The 21,718-nt window shown below is 38.0% G+C and overlaps 1 protein-coding gene across 2 annotated transcripts in view; it reads right to left on the bottom strand.

Moving 5' to 3' along the window:
• Positions 1-21,718, bottom strand: part of bach2b (BTB and CNC homology 1, basic leucine zipper transcription factor 2b) — a 103,903-nt gene that overhangs the window by 76,272 nt on the left and 5,913 nt on the right. Inside the window, exon 1 of one of the 2 annotated variants that reach the window (XM_072362753.1) lies at positions 13,342-13,491. The exons of the other annotated variant lie outside the window; for it this stretch is intronic. Coding sequence (XP_072218854.1) covers positions 13,342-13,356 — 15 coding nt within the window. The 5' untranslated portion in view covers positions 13,357-13,491. Of the gene's footprint in view, positions 1-13,341; positions 13,492-21,718 lie in introns of those variants that run through there. 2 annotated transcript variants of the gene reach the window in all.

The following is a 21,718-nucleotide window of genomic DNA, read 5'->3' on the forward strand; positions in this document are numbered from 1 at the left end:
TAAGACTGACGAAATAAGCTCATAGTAGAACATTATTCAAGATTCAGTGGAATGATTTAATCTTCTCTCATTTAGACACTTATAGACATACGGCGAGTTTGTCTCTAATTCATTTAAATGAGCCATTTAATGTTAAGTCAGTATCATTTGGTAGAGCACAATTTTCAGTGACTTTACTGTCTGCTTGAGCCATTTACAATGTAATATTCAAAGTAAGAGTAAGCTGTGCTATTACTCAATTTTACTATGAAGTTATAGCTTAGCCATTTTATCAAAAATATTGATTCTTATAATTCTTGTCCTGAGGAAAATAAAAAAATATATATTTTAGTGTAGACAATAAAGGGTAAAAAATATTTTATAGTTTCTAAAAGCAAGTGAGTGTGAGTGTGCAGAGGTGACTTAGGATCAACTCATCCATTTCTTGTGACTTTCAGCCACTATCAGTTAAATTTGTAAACTGGTACTTGAGTTGTCCTGTTAACACACAAAGTCTAATAGCCAGATGAAGGCGGTGAAGTGAACGGGAACGGTGCCCTACTCAGTGCTGCTGACAAGAGAACAGCTCACTCTTATTCTGTGTCCATGGTCAAGTGAGCCTCCCATGTACAGTTGACCCCACCAACTACCAGCACCAGAGACCGATGCAAAACCCGTTTTGAAAATCATATAAGACAAAAAACAAACATGTTTTGTTTTATTTTTTCACGAAGCCTTCACAGCTACTGCATTCACTTAAAGACTGACATTACAAAGCAATAGAATCTAACAGGCTGCAAGTTTTGCTGACCACACAAAATGAGGCTCTGGATTCCCACATGGATTATTGTTCTATCATCAGCCATGATTTAGAGAGAAAGACTGAGATAGCCATAAATCATCAAACCTCCTCTTATGATGTCTGCCTGTGGCTAAGCAGGCAGACTTCCAGACATGAATTTAGTATATCAACCTTTTCCCTAACACTGACATTTGGTCTATTTAATGTCTCAATTATTCATTCCATAATGCATCAAAAGTGGCTATTTATGTTGATTTTTAGACAGGTAACAGCTGGAGTGGCAAAAAAGTAAGGGCACTATTATTTTTTTTCCTTCATTGAGAGAAAAGGCTAACAAAACAACATGAACATCAAGTTTTATCAACACCACAGGATGGGTATAAACTGTATATTTTTCTAATTTGCTATCCACATTATTCCCCACATGACAATGTGGGGAATAACATTTGTTAACCACTTAAGTCCTATGCCATTTTTCCCCCCAGAATTTAGTCCACAACAGCTCCACGTTTATAAGGCCAGAAGAACAATCCATTGACTTTATGTATGAAGAACATTTTCATTCCCACTTAATCAAGAAAATAAACTGTCTCATAACAACAAGTCAAATACACTTTCATAAGCCTGCTCTTTAAGCTGTTAAAGGCAATTTCACATAACTGCTACAACACAAATGAAGTACTGCACAGCTCTGTTCAGACCTTTACCTCAGTGGTGTCTTTTTGATGGCTATGTGGGCATACTATGACTGTCAGTGGGTCTACATGATGAGATTAACTGGATTATAGCTATAGTTGGGTTATGCTCCTTATCTGAGGGTAATTATCCTTGGATATATGGTAGTGAATGAATCGAATCACTGGCACAAAGCATGTCATACCCCGGTACGATAGGTGGCGCTGTACCCATTTCAGCTATCACTAATAGAGCCACTTCCTGTTGACGTCTTCACCACCACCAACAACAAAACTAAGTCATTCAGAAAGATGATGAACGAGGAGCAAAGATGAAGCTGCGTCCCTCTACATCTGTGATGAGCTGGTTATGGCACAAACGCGATGCACAACGGCATATTCTCCATCGCATTGTTTGTTTTTTTCCGACCGCGGCGACAACAACAGTAATATCGCCTCATTCGACTTCTGGGTGACGAGCCCGGGAAAAAATCTGGAGCAAGCGCAGAACGCTTAATCCAATCCACCACATGCTTCTGCCGTCTACATGCACATTCAGTGTACATTTAGATCGAGGTATCTCAGGGTCTTAATCCAATCGCGAGTAACCTGATCTGATCCGGGTTTTTTGCCAGATTAAGGCGTCTACATGAACTGAATAACTCAGTCTTATTGTAATTTAGCCATTAATTCGATCCGATGGCACTCATGTAACCCCACTGTGTGTGTTTGATGTCAACAAAACCTATTACATAAAAGGCTGTAACATGAATCAGCATGAATGCTCGAAATTTTGATATAAGATTAATTACTCTGCAGGAGTGTCAATCTTCTAACTGTAATTTTATTACAGTAGATTAGACTTGATATTAACACTAAATGATTGTGGCCACATGAACATGCAACCAAGGAAGGAAGGCTTAAAAAATATGTGACATCATTTTAGATTCACACCCAGGCTTTCCAGGGTTAGATCAAGAAAACACAGCATGATGGAGAAGACTTATGATGTACATGTAGATGTACAAACTACTGGATAATTATCAAAGGGAAAAGAATGCATAATACTTCCTGTGCCTGGCTGTACTCCACTGAATGCAACTTGAATCATATTCCCACTGAAATTTGTTTTATTACTCATTGTTTGCTTAGAGCAACAAGGTGAAAGGGGTCAGGTGGAGGTTGGATTAGGCTGACAGGAGCATAGGTTAAGATGCTAGCTATGAGCTATGAGGAGTCTAAATGGGGAATGGCTGTCAATAAGCGGATAGAAGGGAGGGGCGAGCAGCAAATGAGATGCATTAGGATAGGATAAAGAACAAAACAGAGAGCAATGTGGGAGAGAGGTGGGACAGACTGGCCAGGGTGGAAGTGGCTGAGTCAGGCAGAGTTCACCGAGTTCAGCTAGTAAATAAGTGACTGACTCCTCTGAGTGCATTCCAAGGCTCCACCTCACCATTCCGCCCTGCGTCTTCTCGGGGGGATTCCTAAGGTTTCTGGAGCTGCTCTCTGCTCCATGTGTCAACATTTCCAGGCCCACTGCCAGCTTTGAAGGAGGGGGGTTGGGGGTGGAGGGGCAGCTGCTGGCGTGGCTCGTTCACTTTTAGTGTGTTTGTTGGACATGAAGAAGGAAAGGTCCACATACCGCCCAGCTTCATTCCTTAACAAAAACATCCTTGGGGTGCTGTTCAGATAAACCAGTTCCCTCAGAACCCCACAGAGCTGCAGCAGACTGACTTTCACACACCCTTTCAGTCATGTTATACACAAATATTTCATGAAGGTAAATGTGACTGTCACTTGCATATGCAGATTAATTCATCCCTGAAGCAACACAGAATCTGGCTATGGCACCATCTGCCTAATCACTCAAGCCAGGTGGGTTAGTAGATCTTTAGGAAGTCTGTTTTTCTGCAAAATAAAAATGTGCGATATTGGGCTGCAAGACAGAACCTGAACTGCTTTCAGTCAAGAAAAGAAAATCTTGTTTCAGAACTACATTGCCAGCAAAAGACCATGGGGAAATGTGCGAGTTCAAGAAGGTAATATTGCTACCTGTTAATTCAGTGGCATTCTGAATCAGCAGCATTTTTTCCTATGAAATCTGAGTCTCAGCATATCCGCTCCAAAAAAAGTTCTCAACTACAATCCTGAGTGATACAATAACATATTTTTTTCAAAGAGCAAGTACTTGTAAGGAGCTTCAATGTTAGAACTTTTATTTATTTTACATTTCAAACCCAAAGCAGCAGGCTTGTTTTTACATTCAAACGTGGAAATGGGTCAGACATTCCAGAGCTGTGGCCTGAAATCCTGAGAACGTTGCCTGAAGTAAACTAGCTCCAAGACAATGGCAAGAGGTTGAGGGTGAGGAAAGTGGGTCCTTTGCAGCAACTAATATATTCCAAGGAGATTTGTTAAGTGCTCCACAGCCAGTTGCCCCACATAATAGTTTCCATGGTGATGAGTCGTCAGACCCAGGGCTGCGGTACAGAAATGAACTGACAAAACAATGACCCCAACTTCCACCACATTATGAAACCTTTTGCAGCAGCCTTATTCTCCAGTTCAATGTAAGAAAGTAAATAAACTTAAATTTATAGAAAAAAACATACAGCTTTCTATGGCTATACCCCAACACTTTTCTTTTCTTTTTTATCTTCCTGAGGCATCCATCGGCCTTTGGGCTCGAAGGCACAGTTTGAACATGCATGCTTCAATAGTTTGTAAGAAAACTGCATCCTCATCAGACTCCACAAGTCCTGAGAACACCCACCCTTTGCATAGTTAGCTAAATTGGGACTGTTAAACTACACCTATATGAACATGAACGGACACACTAAAATGAAGACCGCAACATTATGTACACATTAAGAACACATTAAGAATGTTCTATTTGTTCTTTGGTTGAAAGCTCTGTGAACAGTGCTGGCAGGCCCTAGTCAGACCAGGGGGGAAATGCAAAAAAACTGTGTGAACTTCGTTCTCACAAAGACAGAAATGTGCATATGCATCCTTTTGGCAGATGCATTTATTTGCACCACAACTAAATAGTAATGCTAAAAGAAAGCAGCTGAAAGGAAGACGCCCCATTTTATTCGATGTGAAACTGAAACACTAGTTTGTGAAGTTAAAAAAACTAAATCAGTTTTATTTGGTGATCTCAGTTGTGACAAACTGAACAAAAACTGCTTAGTGCAAAAAAGTAAAAGACTCAATTTACAGAACAAAGGACCCTGTAGAGTTAAAATGAAATGGTGAGATTACAAACCAGAGAAAACATGCAACACAAAGACAGCATCAGAGCTAAAAGAGGATTGGCAACTCCTGTCTTTATCTGCAACCAAAGAACAAACAGCAGGTGTGATCAGCTGATCAGGAGAATGATGTGGGGTAGAGACAGAAATATGCAGATGCTGCATGATATGTTGATTATTTTCTTAAATGGCCTTTGGAAACACAATAAGCACATGAGCCAATCAATCAATCAGCCAAAAATTAAAGTGATCTATTAATACCTGTTGTAATTTTTTTAAGCCTCATTAGTAAGGTCTTCCAAAGCCACAAGGCTCAACAGAACATAAGGTTGTCATTATTTATTGCAAATAGATTAGGAAAAGGTGTCATTTTATTTTTTGTGTGTATCTATCATTCACGCATCTGGCTCCTGGTGTTCACACCTGTACAAAAATTCCACTTTATATACAAATACACACGTAGACTACATCACACGGTGAGCAGTTAATTAACCAGTTAACAGAACATCTGAAGGTCTACTGATATTGCTGTAAAATCCAGAATACCTTCAGTGACCATGATTATATTATCATTCAGACATGTTACAGACACATTGTAAGATAAGTAAGAGAAGCATAAAATAAGCAGAGCTTAGTGACGGCAGATCTCTGCTGACTAAAGACACACAAACTGGAGCAGTTTTCATTCTGAATCAGTCTCTGAAGTATAACCTGAAAACATATGCTTACAAATATGTGTTTACCTTAATGAAGCATATGCCTGAGTTTAGAAAAGAAGATTTTTTGTCTGGTGTTTGGGTTTCTTCACTGTGTTACTTCTGTTTTCTAACGCTGTCATATTTAACTCATTCATACTTTAATTCTTTCTTCACTACCCTGGTCCAGTGGAACTCTGACTTGCTTCTTTTCGAGCCAATCAGACACTCGTTCTGCTTTGTGTCCCCCCCCATCAGAAGCATCGGCCCTCTCTTATCTCTACTCATCCACCTCAACCTGCCTCCAGACTCCAAAGGAGTGCTATCCTATTCTCTTCCTTTGTTCATGTCACTGTTAAACTGAATTGATACTCTGGAGTCTATTTGTCAAACAAAACACTTTCAAATTCAACTCTTGTACATCAATAAATCTTGTTTCATCTTTGCAATTGATCTTTCCTTACTGAACAGCCTGTTATAAAACCAAGGGAAGATACAATGACACATTTCCACCTCCTTCCTGGGCTCCATTTTAAGTTCTGCTGTGTTAAATTAAAACATCAGTTCCTCAGTTTTGAGGAACAGACATTTTCAAGGTTCAGCTCTTAACAGTCAGGTAAAAGACAGTTATAAGGAAACCCCCAGAACCATTATGCCAGACCAGCTTTGGCAGTGAGCTCACAGCTAATTTGTTCACTGTCACTACAGAAATCTATATAAAACACAAGTCTTTTTTTTCCGGGAACTAGAAGAATGAGAAAACATCTTGAGAAAAATGTATTGATAGCACTGAGTCATGTCAGGTGGGCAGGTGGTCCTTCAGTTTGGACGCATTTTCTTTTCAATACTGTCAAAAGAAGTCGCCACAAGTGTCCAAGACCACCTTCTAACATGACCTGAGCAATCGAATGGGATCATGCATACATTTACACCTGTATTTAGTGCTGTGCACTTGTGATGCGGTGGTCCAGGAAAGGAAAGCCTGTTTTGCAAACTGGGCTGTAGAGTATGAATAACATAGATGTTTACGGGCATCTTTGAAGACTGGTGCAGAAGGCTTACTCTTGTATTAACATACTGGGAACTTATATGGTATATGGACAGCATTTATGTGGTGCTTTCTCATCTTTTACACCACTAAAATGACACTAATGGTCACCAGCGCAAATTTCCATGTTAAGTTGCTGCAAAACAAAACATACAGTAAGCATGGCTGATGAAAACCCTGTAACTAAGGGGTATAGCAATTATCAATAATATTCTTGCTTTTTTCATTTACAAATAGTGCTTTTATATAAATATCAGTTCAAGTATTCATACAGAACATTTCAAGCACATACATGACAGAATGGTGATAAGCTTATAAAGAGACAAAAATCACACATGCACAGACGTAGGATGTATAGTCACTTGGCAACCCTAACAGAAGTGAGAAGACAGCCTATATAACACTTTATGAAACACTGCAGGGCTCGAAACTGATTCTGTTGCCTCGATCATTAAGTCTTCTCTTATGTGACGTTTATTACACATGTAGGCTTGTAGGATTTGAAATGAGCAGCCTTGTATCAAAACACCCCACAACGACTGTCTTTCTTAATTTATGTGCTGTGAGAGTATTGCAGCTTCTTCAGGGCTATAAAAATGATTAACCCATTGGATGTTTTAAAAAAAATATCAGCCATGTGCATCACAACTGAAAGAGGAAGTTCAATTCAAACAGAAAACCATTTTCTCCTCTGAAATTCTTTTCGCAGCCAACCAGCAACAACACATCATCTACTAACGATCAACCTTGAAGTAAAAAAACAAACCAGGCTTCACGGAGACCCGATTTCTAAATTAGCTTTGATTACTGATATTAGAGCTACTATCAAATAGGCATACTTTCCCACTGTCTTAAATTGTTTGCCATTAGTTGCTAATGTAAATGCTATTTCATACATGCTAAAGTGCCCAAAATATTTACACACCAATAGATAATGAGAGCTATCTATATTTTCAGTCAACCTTAGATTAGCTAGTGATCAGTCAAAAAAATGTGTGAATTAGTACTAAACACAAAGTACAGCTGAAGCTGACAGACATTTATTTTTTTCTTCATGTGTTTAGTCACAAACCAAAGTACCAAAAACACACAGGCTTTGATCATGGTCCTTCGTGAAATTTGGAGGAACACTATAGCGATTAGATCATATCTTGAAGAAATTTACATAAGCATCTGCTCAAAATTCCACGACAACCCATCCAATAGTTGTAGTTGTACATTTCACTGAAACCACGTTTCACCAAAGTGTCAACCTTGTGATAAAGGAAGGACCGATAAAGAAAGTAGTTTTTTTTTAGCCCTATAGCCTTCCATCACAATGTCATAAACCGTCATATAAAAACAGGAATAGAATTAACACTGCCACTTGTTTGTGCTAATATTGAATTCAGAGTATATATTCAGTGGACATATTTGTATGAATCATCATCAAACATTTCTACTGTCCATCCTTACTGTAAAACATTAGCATATTACAGTGTAAGAACTATATGAAGCATTGCTCATTTTTGCTGTTATACATTTATTTTCATTGTAATGTTTTCAATGTTTTTTGGGATCTTTTATAGATTAGATGATGAGTGCATGGCCTTGAGAAATAGTCAATGGATTATTATCACACATAAAAGGGAACAGTTTCACTCTTTAAAGTTGATATCGAAGGTGTTTTGTATAAAATTATGAAGCAACAGCAGTAGAGTCCAAACGCTGTGCTGTATAACACCTTTAACCTGTTACTCATACTCTATCACTGCTATACTAAATACCAGACTGACATGCCAAATCCAAACCTCCCCACAGGGCAGTGAACTCAAAACATGCCCAGCCATACGAAGGCAGAATGAGTGAAAACAGCTTTAAGGTGCTGGAACAACAATCCAAAACATGCAGATTAAAAGGCCAAAGTGTGACTGAAACTTGCCTTTTTCAGTGTTTTTTATACGCCTGTGCTGAGTTTGTCAACTAAAAAGTCCTGTCTTGTCCGAAGTGTGACAGTGGTCCTGGGATGAACTAGCAGCCTCAACATCCCTTCCCCCAGTCACAACGCCGGCTGTGTATTAAAATAAATCTGTGCACACGTCCCACCCCACCATGCTAGACATTACCTTATACAAAGCTACCACCAGCATGTTCTCCTGTCTGCTGGCCTGTGTGCAGAATTTAGTTCCATTGCTGCCTCAGCCTCAACTCCACCCACCACACACCAAAAGCCCCCTCCACACTCATATCTCCAGTGTTTCTGTGTCATGATCTCACATGACTCAACAAAACCTCGAGCCTAAAGAGTGGGGGCTGACCAGAGCTTTTTCCCAAGAGGGGAAGAGAAGACTGACTTTGTTTAAGGAACCTGGAATGCTGCCCTCGACTTGTCAGTTCTGATGGATTTTGGCCAAAAATAAAAGCAAAAAAGGGAACCCTGAGAGGCAGATAAATTAATTCAGTGGATTTTCTACCCACTAAGTCTCCACTTCGTGCATCATGTCTTGTCTGTGACACCTGAAACACAAGGATGGTGAGCACAGCCAGGTGAGCACTGTTTCGCAAACAATACATCCCCTTTTCCATGTGTAGCCAGGAAAGAGTTGGTGAAGGAGCTAATGCAAGATGAGCCAACTTAGTGGGAATTCCTGTGCTCCCCCCTCCCCTCTGTTTCCCCACCCCACACACATTCCCCCGCCACATTCAGAGCAGCAAAAGCTCTGAGCAAAACAGAGCAGCAGAAACAGACTGGGAAGGAGGATCATGACCCAATCTAAACAAATATAGCAGCAGATGAGTCTGCAGGCTTTTCGCTTTACATTTCACTTTTCAAAAGTCATCTTTTCATTTTTCATGCATCTTTTTTCCCATTTTTCATTCATTTCTGAACTTGTAGTACATCATATCTTGAAGAAATTTACACAAGCATCTGCTCATAATTCCACGACAACCCATCCAATAGTTGTAGTTGTACATTTCACTAAAACCAGGAATTACATCTACACATAAATTCACAAATTAATGCGTTATTCTAAGTAATTTCTTATGAAAGAAAACTATGGTCGCTCATTTCATCGGCATATAATGGTCAGGACCCACTTTGGGATCTGCAGCAAAGCCTGATTCAGACGAAATATAATGTAGAAACTGATGATTGTCTAGTTAATGACATATTTTACTCAGTTCAGGGGTCTGAATATCGATGTACTTACATCTTTAAAGTTAAAACAAGGTTCTGATTTGATTGGTTTATCTTTAAACCCCTGCTGTATACCCATTGCAAAGCTATTTCAGATTGGTAGTTTTCATTCTTCACACAACCAAAAATACAAAACAGCCTTCAAGGAGAGAAAGTCTCATGGAGAATTAATTAAACTATACATCCGTCCAGGTTGGCTTGCTTATCATTTCAGTTTCCTGTGCAGTCATTCAGAAGGAGCGAAAAATGTGCAATAATAACACTTTGTAGAACTAGTGTTCTTATAGCCCACCACTGCAGACTTTAGATTAAATGGTAAACCATTAATGCACAGGTCATCTATCATTTACAGAGTGACTCTGGTTAAAGGCCCCTTTAAATATCCTTTACTGCTGGCTATATGTGAGGCTTGTGTGGCGACTGCACGGGTGTTCCAGACTGCCATCTGGATTCTATCTCAGACCACAAATATTGTGAGGGTGAAAGCTCTCGGTGGTGGCACAGGCCTCGAGGCTAATGAATGGGAAGAGAGCATTTTCAAACCCTAGAAACAGGTCAGCGCAAGGCGTGGGCTTCACCTCATCTCACACAAAGCAGAGGAAAAGATCAATTGACGTGGAGAGATTCTGCCTCACCTTTCCTCCCACGCTTTCTGAGATATCTCAAGAGTTTCCTAAAATATCCCTAACCACGGAACAAAGGAACAAAATGGCAAAACGCGATATGTGATACAGCAAGGTTAAATATAGACTCCCCGCTGACGAACAGGGCTATGTTTCATGATCCCTGCACGCTGCTATTGATTTACACCTTGAGTAGCTGTTGTGTCTTCCCTGGCTCAATGACATAGCTTGAGATTAAATAAAACAAGGATAGGGATTTTTGTTTTTGTTGCACTTTTAACAGATGCAGAAATAGGATCAGCAAGCCTCACTTCTATACAGACTTTATGTGGCCTGCAACTTGAGAACAGGGAGAATCAAATGTTCTCACGCATGTCAGAGCACACAACGTCCTGTTTTGGGGATTGAAACAGTCTTGTGGTATGTGAAGCACAAATGATCTGCCTGAGAAGTCTGAGAAATCCACCTTTTAAAGGAGAGGATATTTCTTTAGTTTTAAATGTCACTGCACATGCCATAATACATAGAGGATCATCAAAACATTACATCATGCAGGAAAAATCCATGAGAGAAGCTGCAAGCTTTTCCAGCTGAGGGTTGCTGCATGTAAATCAGAGCTCAGCGAGAAGAGGAGGAAATTACTGGGAGAAATATCATGAAAGCCTCTTGTTTTCTAGCAAAGTGTTAACAGGCTGCTCGAGTAAGAGTATCAGACATCTAAATGAGGCTCTGGAGTTGGTCTTAGGTCCAGGTCAGGTTAAAAATTCAACTGTGAGAGGGGACATTAGCCTTTGATGACAATTTAAAAAGTTACATTTCTGTCTGCTTTTGTCCTCTTTAAAACATAAACAAGCACATTTGTCTGCTAAGAAGCAGCATTTATTTATATAGAACTGATTGATTCAAAGAAATTCCAGGGATATAATGGGAATAATTTCTCCCACTCTGTGTCATAAGTGCATGAAACATGCCTCAGAGTGACAGGAACAATAGCCTCTTTCACTGACTGCGCCATGCTGGAGATGGGGAGGTGCATCATGGGAAACAGACAGGCTCTTACAGTTGAGCGCAGATACTTCAGAGGGGCCTCACACAAACCCAGGCAACAAGGAATGCCACTTAAACTTTCAGACATGGGTTATGTGTGAATTATGAACTCTCTGTCTGGATTTGAAGGCAGACAGCACACAAACCTCTTATAACTCCTGATTTTGTATATGAAACCTTTTAGTGTAACAGGATATTTTGTCTTAATTCTAATCTACATACATGTAAATGACTAACTACTTCCTCATACAATGATCTGCACAGATTTATTGAACGCCAAAAGCCCTATTGAATATTCTTGAAAAATGTAAATACCCTTTCAACACATATGTTGCCTCAGTTTGAAGAGCAACTCGGCATCACAATTAGTTATTTTTGGTGCAATCATTCCCACCTTTATTACGGTTTGGCCTCTTTCCTAATGTTTTCTTTACTTTATTTTCATGACCACACAGGACTCAACTGGATGAGCAGGAACAGGAAGTCATTGGTGATTCACCTCCATGTTTAAAACATTCCCTACACCATTTTACATGCTTATAGAAACACTGCTGAATTCCACCATGTGTTACAGACTATAGTCTTTTTCTTCCATCAAAAGGTAATGTATGTCAGTCTTTAAATGTAAGCAATATGAGTTTTACATCTATTTGTATCACTAAACATCTCTGAAGATTCCGACTGACAAAGTAGTTTTAGTACCTGCACAGATCATCATTCTGTCCCAAACTTTAGAGCCCTCAGCACAACACCACTTCTTTTCCTCTTTTCACCATAGACAGGTAAATGAAAGATAATTTACTGTTTCTGGCTTTATTTAAAAAACTATTATCCAATATTGTCTTCATATAATCACACCCACATACACACATTTCAGTAAATTACCTTGTGATGTGCTAGGGTTCAATATGCTTGTACATAATCATTTGATTTTTACTTGCTGATTCAATAGAAAAAAGGGAAATATGCAATCTTTAGCTAGATTTGTAGATAAACCTGTTTTACGATATGAGGTCCATGATTGATGCAAGTGTAGGCAGCGTGCCACAGCTGACAAAAGTAAAAGTATCCACAACAAGCCAGACTCAGGGCAGGACATACAGATGCCAGATCACCACGTGGTCAGAGTACATTAACAACTTGTATTTCGACTATTTCAATTTAACTTCACTATTTACACTAAGCCACAAACCACGACCATGACATTAACCGCTCTAAGACAAAGAGCGACTTTGTGTTTGCTTGAAGACTATAGCTGGAAGACTAAAAGCTGAAGCTGAAGTGTACTTGCGCAAAACACGTGAAAGCTGCCGTAGACAGATAAGTGAGCGCTATGTCACTTAGAATTATAGTTTCCTTTTTAACATGCATGTATTCAGGGGAATAGCTGGTCGGAATTTCTTTTTAGACCGATAGGGTTAAAGTGCAAGTTTCCTCCGTGAAGTGATGTTATTGTGTTGTGCAATTAGAAGACTTGTTAAAAGCCTCACATGAGAACACATGAGAAAAAGTTGAATGAATTATGAGTGAATATTAAGTCTACTACAGCCACCACTCTAGCACCTGCAAAGGAAGTCAGAGAAGGAAGCTTTATTTCCTTTGCAACAGTTAGTTATAAATAAAAATGCGCACATTGTTAAGAATTTATTAGTTTTGAAAACTGTGGTTTTCTGTTGTTGATCGAGAACACACAAGGGCATTCAGAGTCTTGCCGAGCCTCCGCATGATGTGAAGTTGATTAAGATTTTTTAACCCGAGCAGTTTTACTCATGACAAAAGAAACCCAAAAATATAAGCATTAACCATCCGCTACCACCGGAATAAGAAAATATCTGTTAAGCTAGAAGTAAAGATCTGACAATCAGAACACAGCGTCGTGCGACTTTTTGTTTGTGTTTTCAACGTGACAAATGTTTGCCTCGGCTTCACACAGCCTAACCACAACAGGAAAAAACAGCCTTCCTGCCAACTGAAAAAAATCATGTTTTCACATATAAAAATGAAACATAAGGCATGTACAAGGTCAGTTTTTACTTACAGATTTGTCCTTCATCTTCTGTGGGTGATTAGTGATTATTTATCCACGCACAGCTTAAGAACACATCACTACCAGTCAGAGAGATGTGAGGTCAGAAAGATGATTGGCAGGTTGGCGGAGCGCAGGGAGGGCGTCCCTGCAGCATGAAGACAGACCCTCCTATCATCCACAATTACTCACCCTCTCTCACAAACATGTGTACCATTTTCAAGTCAGATGTAATGTGAAAAGAAGGATTCTGTCTGAGTTTTGACAATTGTAATAGAGATGGTTATAATAAACTATGTGAAATAATCAATGAAACCTTGTCTCTTTCAATCATCATTCTGCTGCTTTCTGATATGGCAAGAAAGGAAAAAGAAACTCAAAGATCAAGAAGACATGTTGAATTAGAAAAAAGCGGAAAATTACTAAGAAGTGTAAAAATATACAGTTCCTTTTGTTTCCAGGGCATAAAAAGGAGAAATTAAAAGAAAATAGAGAGCATTAAATATATAACTTCCTAATACAGTTAATTTAGTTCATTTTGTTTTCCTGGAGTGACTTAGGAGGGGCGAGAAAACATTATTGAGGGTGAAACAGCTACTCAAAACTATTAAATGATGGATTAAAACAAGTTCAAGTTTTTGGTAGAATTTGCTGAAAGGGGCATTAAATGTAGCTGAAAGCTCAGCAAATGGTCCGTGAGGCTCATTGAAACACGTTTTGGGAAATTTCTTTTTAATTCATATTTCAGACTAATCTATACAACTCCTTTTTTGAAGTTCATTACCAGACATGCAGTCATGTATGTATCATTTAAAGTCCACAAACATCACAAAATAATTCTCCTATTTCTCCAGATTTCCAGTTTTATCAAAATCTCACAGGACAAACAACAACAAACAAAAAATCTCTATTTTGTAAAGAATGTTATACTGTGCTCAATATTAAGACTTTTTTCAAGAATATTGTGTTGTGCCACTATGAACAAAGCAAAAACTTATTTATTCACTGGCTGCAGCCAAACATTGTTCCGAAAATCTTATTTTCTCATGAATTGCATAAATTTATTCAAAGATATTTAGAGAATTAGATTAAACTGCCTTAAACTTTTAACAACTCTTGGAACAAAGAGAGTGACTCTGAATGCTTGTCACAGTAACCAGACACAAACTTCCCTTTGACATACAGAACGTGGTGTCTGTCTGTAGTCTGCCACTTTCACATTTAAATCACATTCTTTTCTTTTTTCTGCCACAAGAATCAAATAATACCAATCAAGCAGTTTGGCCTGTGCTTCCAGCTGTTTGTTAAATTCATGATACGATTAATAGTGAAGCATACTGATTAGTTGTATTTTGAAAAAGGTATAGAGCAGAGAAAAATAGATATAAATGTTTTTGTTAATGCAGCCATCAGAATAAAACTAAGCAGTACTTGCTAAGCATGATGATGATCACCAATTTGCTTCTTTTCCCTCAAGACACAGTTCCTATGTCAGTTGAAGGCAGGTTCTGCTACTTTTAATCCATCTAAATGCTAAATGTAGGCAACTACAGCCTTTTATGCAGCCACCACAACTGATCTCCACTCTCACTAACTCCCATCCTCTTGCTTTTGCTTTTGTTTCTCTACCTCTCTTCCCTTCACATTTTGTAGTATAGCCTAACTGGACGTGAAACACCTCAAACACTTTCTCCCAGAAGACTGAAGTTTGTTTTGGTATTGATGCATAAAAATGTAGCTTTGCTTTTTTTCTTTCCCATGTTTAGTTTTTGGATAAATAGGAGCAGTATTTATTCTAATAAATATCACAATTTACAAATGACAATGAGAACTTATATTGTATATTAAAAAAAGTGAATGTCAATCAAGGATTAAAGGACATCAAAAGGAAAATCAAAATTAGAATAAATAAAAACTTCAGTAGGTTGCATATGATCAACAAAGTAATTCTGATCGATTAAATGTAAGGCTTTTTAATCTTTTTAATACATCTTTACATATTCTTTTACCACATATTTAGTTACAGTTTAGATTTAGATTGATCTCAGAAATGTTTTTATATAAAATATGTTTACATATTAGATGTATAATCATTACTGTTCAAACTCTGATAAAAAACCTCTTCTGATCTTCTGAAAGCCTGCACCGCTGTGGAACTGCAACTGAAACTGAGTAAATAAGATGAGACAATACTGAAATACATCATTATTAACCTTTCTTTCAATTAATAACATAAACAATCACATTTTCATTTTAATTAGTTTTCATAATCAAGTCTTTGGTTTAAGTTCAAAATGAAAAAACTTTACAATCTAAGTTCTAACAATAATCTTCTCCCTTTGCTGCATAAAGCACCTACTCTCCAGTGGATAATCATAATAACCAGGCAAAAATAAATTCATATCTTATGCTTGTTACAAACAGAGCAAATATGAAAGAACAAAGACCCTGAAGGAAAAGGAAAAGTCAACAGTCAAACACATGCTCAAACAGGTGCAGATAAGCAGGTGCTTCAAGGATCCAATCAAGACTGTGATGAGTTGTGATGTGGCGTCCAACCACATTTTATCATATTCAGTTTAGGATCAAGTATAAAACCTGTGGGGAAACTGTAAAAGTCAGAGGCAGGGAGCAGATAGTAGGGTGACAGGAGCCCACATTACACTTTTTTCAACACTTGGCTGATGCAGATCTTGTGACTCAGGATCAACAGTGGACCCTCCAAAGCTGTGCCTGGTTGACCTTTCACCATCTGTCTCTAATGACACTGCCCAGGCAGTTAACTGCACGGAGCATATGACGCTGCAGGTGCACAACAAGATTGTGCTTGCTCACTACAGACCAGAGAGACACAAGGAGACACATTCTGATCTGACCATGAAGTTTGATCACACACACTGCTCTTTCCTATGTTGATTTACTGCATTTGACACTCACCATCTGTCGTTAGCGTGGCTCAAGCTAATGGTTACACTGCTTTTTTTTTGGCAGAATCTATCTTCTTTATGGGTGTCACCCACTGAACAACACTTTTAGGTGAGATTTGCGTGAATGGAGAACTACAGGCTATCATATGCAATTTTTTTTTCTTTCGGTTAGACAGGATTACATTCTCAGCATTAACTAGGGACAGAATGATATGATGAGTAAACCTTTCTGATATTTCTGATATGTACTGCAGTCCTAAAATGCGAGTACCGTGAACGGACTGGAAAGATAACTGCAAAAAGTCCTTTTTGATGTATTGATAACTACTTTTCAATAATATATACAATATTAGTCATGATCATTAACTCATTTGGAAACTATGAAGATGTAGTAAATGTGTTACTTCTCAAGTCAATGTTTCCTTTTTATGAGCCAAACCAGATCAAAGCGGATCCTTCATGACCCTTAAATCATGTGCTACAATAAAAAAGAAACTGGACACAAATCATATTTCTTTCAAAACTTTGTTGGATCAAATACAATACCTTAGAGAAGAAAATTAACTGTTCAGTTTATGTATCTGTAAATAAGTAAGTAATCTACTGATTCCCAGGAAAACCCAATACGGCTGACATGGAGGAAACTATTCCATTCATGTCCGATGTGAAAATGCCCTGGTGCTGTGGCTCATGGTTTTATATATGGATACACTTGATGAAATTGACCAGCCATCTAGTTGACTAATATACATAACGATTACTCCCCCACAGGAAGGGCAATATTCATGGATTAAATTTAGCACAAAGACTCTCATGTTTTCCATTTCAGGTCTGTGTGCAACAAAGAGAAAACTCATTGAGGTGAGTGTCACACTTTCATTTTTATGCCTTCTCTTGCTGTAGAATCATTTATTTTGTAGGAAATACTACAGAAGGAGTACCAGTCACAGTGGGCAACTAGACTTCAGGTCTGGTTGCCTGATGTAAAATGGTAAATTCTTGCTGATCTTGTTGTAAGCGAACAGGTTTTACAGTGCAGGACCGCGGCTCACTACAGGAAGTGGGCTCATTATGGCTCTTCCACGCCCACAACCTCCCCATCCCCTCCCACCACCACACCAACCCCCTCCTAACCACCTGTGCTGGTCTCACAGGATAGCCCCCCACCCCCCAGCCTTCCTCTCCTACTTTACAGCTGCACTTCTCTACCAAACCGCAAACTGAGCGTGCTTTGTTCTTTTACGCTACAATGCTTCAACAACATTAGTAATGTGAAGATTTTGTTTATCGTAAACTCCCTCAGAATAGCTTTCTTACTTTAAAAAAGTGTTTTTCTGTACAAAAAAAAGTTTAGATAGATAGATAGATAGATAGATAGATAGATAGATAGATAGATAGATAGATAGATAGATAGATAGATAGATAGATAGATAGATAGATAGATAGATAGATAGATAGATAGATAGATAGATAGATAGATAGATAGATAGATAGATAGATAGATAGATAGATAGATAGATAGATAGATAACTGATGCTATATGATATTAATCAAAGCTCTTCAAAGATTTTCTTTGCAACATCAAATTGTTGTAAATACTCAACTAATCAATAGTTTAGTTTTGACACTCACAGAGGTGGATTACATCCCCATGTTAACATGATTTACTCAGTAGGAGTGTTTTGTTTGGCAGGGGCGACTTCGATGTCTAAAGCAGTTCAAATAAATCTGTGCAGACTGATCTCTAAGCAGCTTTAGCAGACAAACAATGTCTTGCTTCTGGGATCATTCCTTCTTCCTCCCTCCCATCCTTCAATGAAACAATCATCTAATTCCAAGTACAAGGAATTTGCTGATTGTTTAAAATACCTTCCACTATGATCAACCAAGCTCCACTTTTTTCCCCGATCTCTCCGCAGGACAGAGCAGTTGGTGCGTAACGGTGGAGGGAAACAGAATTACCTGACACAGAAAACGTCCAACCTTCTAGCAAGATGGGAAATGGCTTCTTCAGCTTCTCACAAGTAATGGTTTCAATTTCAAGGAGTGACTACAAAGCCACTGTAACTTGGTAAGAGTGATCAGAAAACAGAGCATCTCGACTTGACATATTATTACAATGTCGTACATTTTGCAAACAAGAGCTCAGCAATGGGAGGAAAGCACTGATGACTGCAGCGACACTGAGAAGCTTTTTACTGTTTCAGAGTTCATCCTGCAATGTCAGTAAACAGAACAAAAGGGTGTCACACAGAAGGCTGTGACCTCAGGGGAAGAAACACACTACAGCCTTCTCCTGTCTGAGCAGTGGTGACAAAGAATACAGCACACTTTACAATCTGACGTCTTTACATTCAGACACACTGATGTTTGTGACTATTAGCTAATACTGAAATACTGTCAGGTGCACAAGTATAGATGTAAGTATTTCGGCTTCATCATCAGAGTGTATTGGGAAGCCTACATTTATGTATGTGCAAGGTGTATCAACATCTGTCTGCAGTTTTAGACTACCATAACTCTAGTTGGTGGTGAGGTTTCTGCCACTGTTTCAGTCAAACAACTAAAAACAAAAGTTATTGCATGTAGCTCAGGTTCTATGAGCATGTAGAGAGCTTCATCTTTAGAAAAGATGGAAGATTTTAAAGGAGACAATGTGTAAGGGCATTGAACATTTTTAATACAAACTGATAGAGCTTTTAAAATGAGAAAATAATTACTGGTTATTGTGTTATTTTGAATGAACCTGATTTAATTACAGTATTGTAAATTTGACAGTTGTGTTCCAGGAATATTAACGTATATTTGAACAAAACAGTATTCCATGTAAACACAGAAAAATAGACTAATTCTATTCATGGAAGTAATATAAAGTTACAGTTTTTAGAGGCTACTGGGAAGCCACAACGTTGACTATGATATAGGGTATGCAACAATGCTGTAGAAACATGACATTTGCTTCTATTGGCAGAAATGTAATATTATATGCTCATTGTCATGTTTTCATCATTATAGAACTGTATGAGGAGGGTTGTGAATTTATTACCTTAGAGGAAGCTATCCGATCTATATCCAAAAATGCAGCCTGTATCTCTTCTTCTCTTCCTCCATGTGCCATGGAGGTACCTTCAGCTAAAAAGGACATATCATAACTTTGCATGTTTTGTGGCAAATCGTCCACACTTTCAACCCTTATCCAGGTTCTACAAAGAGCTTAACAGTGTGTTTCTGATTTACCCACAAACAATCATACATACATAACTTATTCTTTACTCATGCACTGACACATGTGGTGCCTAACACATACAGTCACATCTAAATTGGGGGTGATGTGCGATCTTGCACATGGACACTTCAACTTGTTGGGGTGCTGGGCATCAAACTGCTGACCTTCTGCTTGGAGGACAACCAATGTATTTACTGATGTGATGCCGTAACTCATCAGAGTATGAGTCATGAACATATTCGCACTAAAACAGTTCCCAACCTTTTTTCTAAAGCCAGTCGGCAGTCATAATGAGCGATAGGAGGTGGTGGTGAAGCCTGATGGTGGGGTGGCTATATTGCATGCTGTTGATAATACACAACACAAACTTTTCACACACACATAAACATCTGCAACTCAGCAAATAGAGGCCAGCAGGAGACAGTAATGCAAGTTCCAGTGAATCTGGAGGCAGAAAACTCAAGGTAGCCTTTAGTGTATTTCTTCTTTTTGATGAATGTAAAAGTGTGACTTATAATTCTGGAAAGGAGTGGCAATCAGAGGGGATGCAGCTCTTTTGTAGGTCCAGGAAGAAAGGTCAGGAACCACTGGCCTATGGTACATCATATAACTGTGTGGGCAATAAAAACTGATTAATAGGTCAGCTTGCCAACAACGACACAGTGCTTAACTTTAGAAGAAGGCAGTATGATTACTTTGCGGTGTAGTCGTGCACATATGTGTGCAGATGGTGACGCTAGATGTTTCTAGGTTCTACACACTGGACCTTTAGGTAACTAATTACATTAATTCTTAATGAATTCTAAGTAATTTTACGTGGTTGGTAAATTCATTTTAAGATCCATTTTTATTTATTTTTGTCTTTTGTGTTAATTTCTTGGAAGGCATATTCAATACTGAATATCAAATTAAACATCTGGGTTTTGTTTCAAATGAAATGAAAAGTACTTTTACTAATTTAGCTATTTATCTTTTGGTTCTTTAGTTTACATTAACTGTGGTATATAGTATTTCGGCTATCGTTATTACACTTTGTCATATGATTTTTCCTTTTCTTTTAAATAAAGAATGACCTGTGAAAAACAACATCATTAAAGAATCCATATTTAAAATTTGTATAATTCTTATGATGAAAATAATTCTAGAAGATCACTTGTAGATTCATTTTGCATGGGAGCAAAAAATACTAGTTGAACTTTTATTCATTTATTTGTCTATACATTTATGTATTTATTCCTGTTTTTTGTTTTGTTTTAAGAGTAGCCAACATAAAGGATGCATGTGTGATTAGGTTTAAGTGATGCAGCGTAGCTATTTTCTGGTCATTGCAATTTTGGTTTTTGTTCTACTCTGTTCCTAAGCAGCTGGAGAGAAAAAATGAAGACAAACCTGCAGCGGGCTTAAAAATAAGTCCACTTTTATTTACATTTATTGTGTTACCCTGAGGACTCAGACACAGCCTAAACCCAATGGCACACTGTTCACAATGCCTTGTTTTTAAAACTAACTTCTCTAAGTTGATAAGGTATGCATATCATTTCTATGGTGGCAGCGGGGGATGGACTCTGGGGACCACACACACCACAGTCTTAACCATAAATAAGAAAAAAAGAAAACCCAGCATGATTATTTGGAAGAAATTAGTCTATCTAGATGATAATGGTTGTGTTACTGTTACCAAGGTGAATAGAATATCTGGACATAGAGTAAGGACTTGATCAGGCTCTTTGGGAATCATTTTCTCAGTGGGTTTGGGAGGAAGTAAAAATAATTTTAGAGTTCCTGAAACAATACACACGCACACATTTCACAACACACACACATCAATTTCTGAATTGAACTCCAATTGGCTTGAATTGGACTGTATTATTGAAGTGTCTTGAGATGACATTTGTTGTAATTTCGCGCTATAGAAATTGAATTGAATTGAATTAAAGAAAAAAAATTTTCTCATATTGATTTCTGAATCCTGTGATGTGATAACTATTAAACTTTTTTTAGAATTCATATCATTTGATAAAGCACAAAATATTTCAAACCTGAATACAAATCTATTTGATTTAAACCAATTCTCAGATTCTATAATGTCAGAGGTATAAATTATGATACGAAAGTCATATTCAGTTCAATTCAACTCAAATTAGTTCAGTTCAATACATTTCAATTAAACTGTTCAATTCATTAACGAATAAAAATATTTTAAAAAATACGAAAATCTGTTGACAGACTTTTGGAA

Source organism: Leuresthes tenuis, unplaced genomic scaffold, assembly GCF_036924035.1.
Source record: "Leuresthes tenuis unplaced genomic scaffold, fLeuTen1.0.hap1 SCAF_13, whole genome shotgun sequence".
NCBI classification, from domain to species: Eukaryota; Metazoa; Chordata; class Actinopteri; order Atheriniformes; family Atherinopsidae; genus Leuresthes; species Leuresthes tenuis.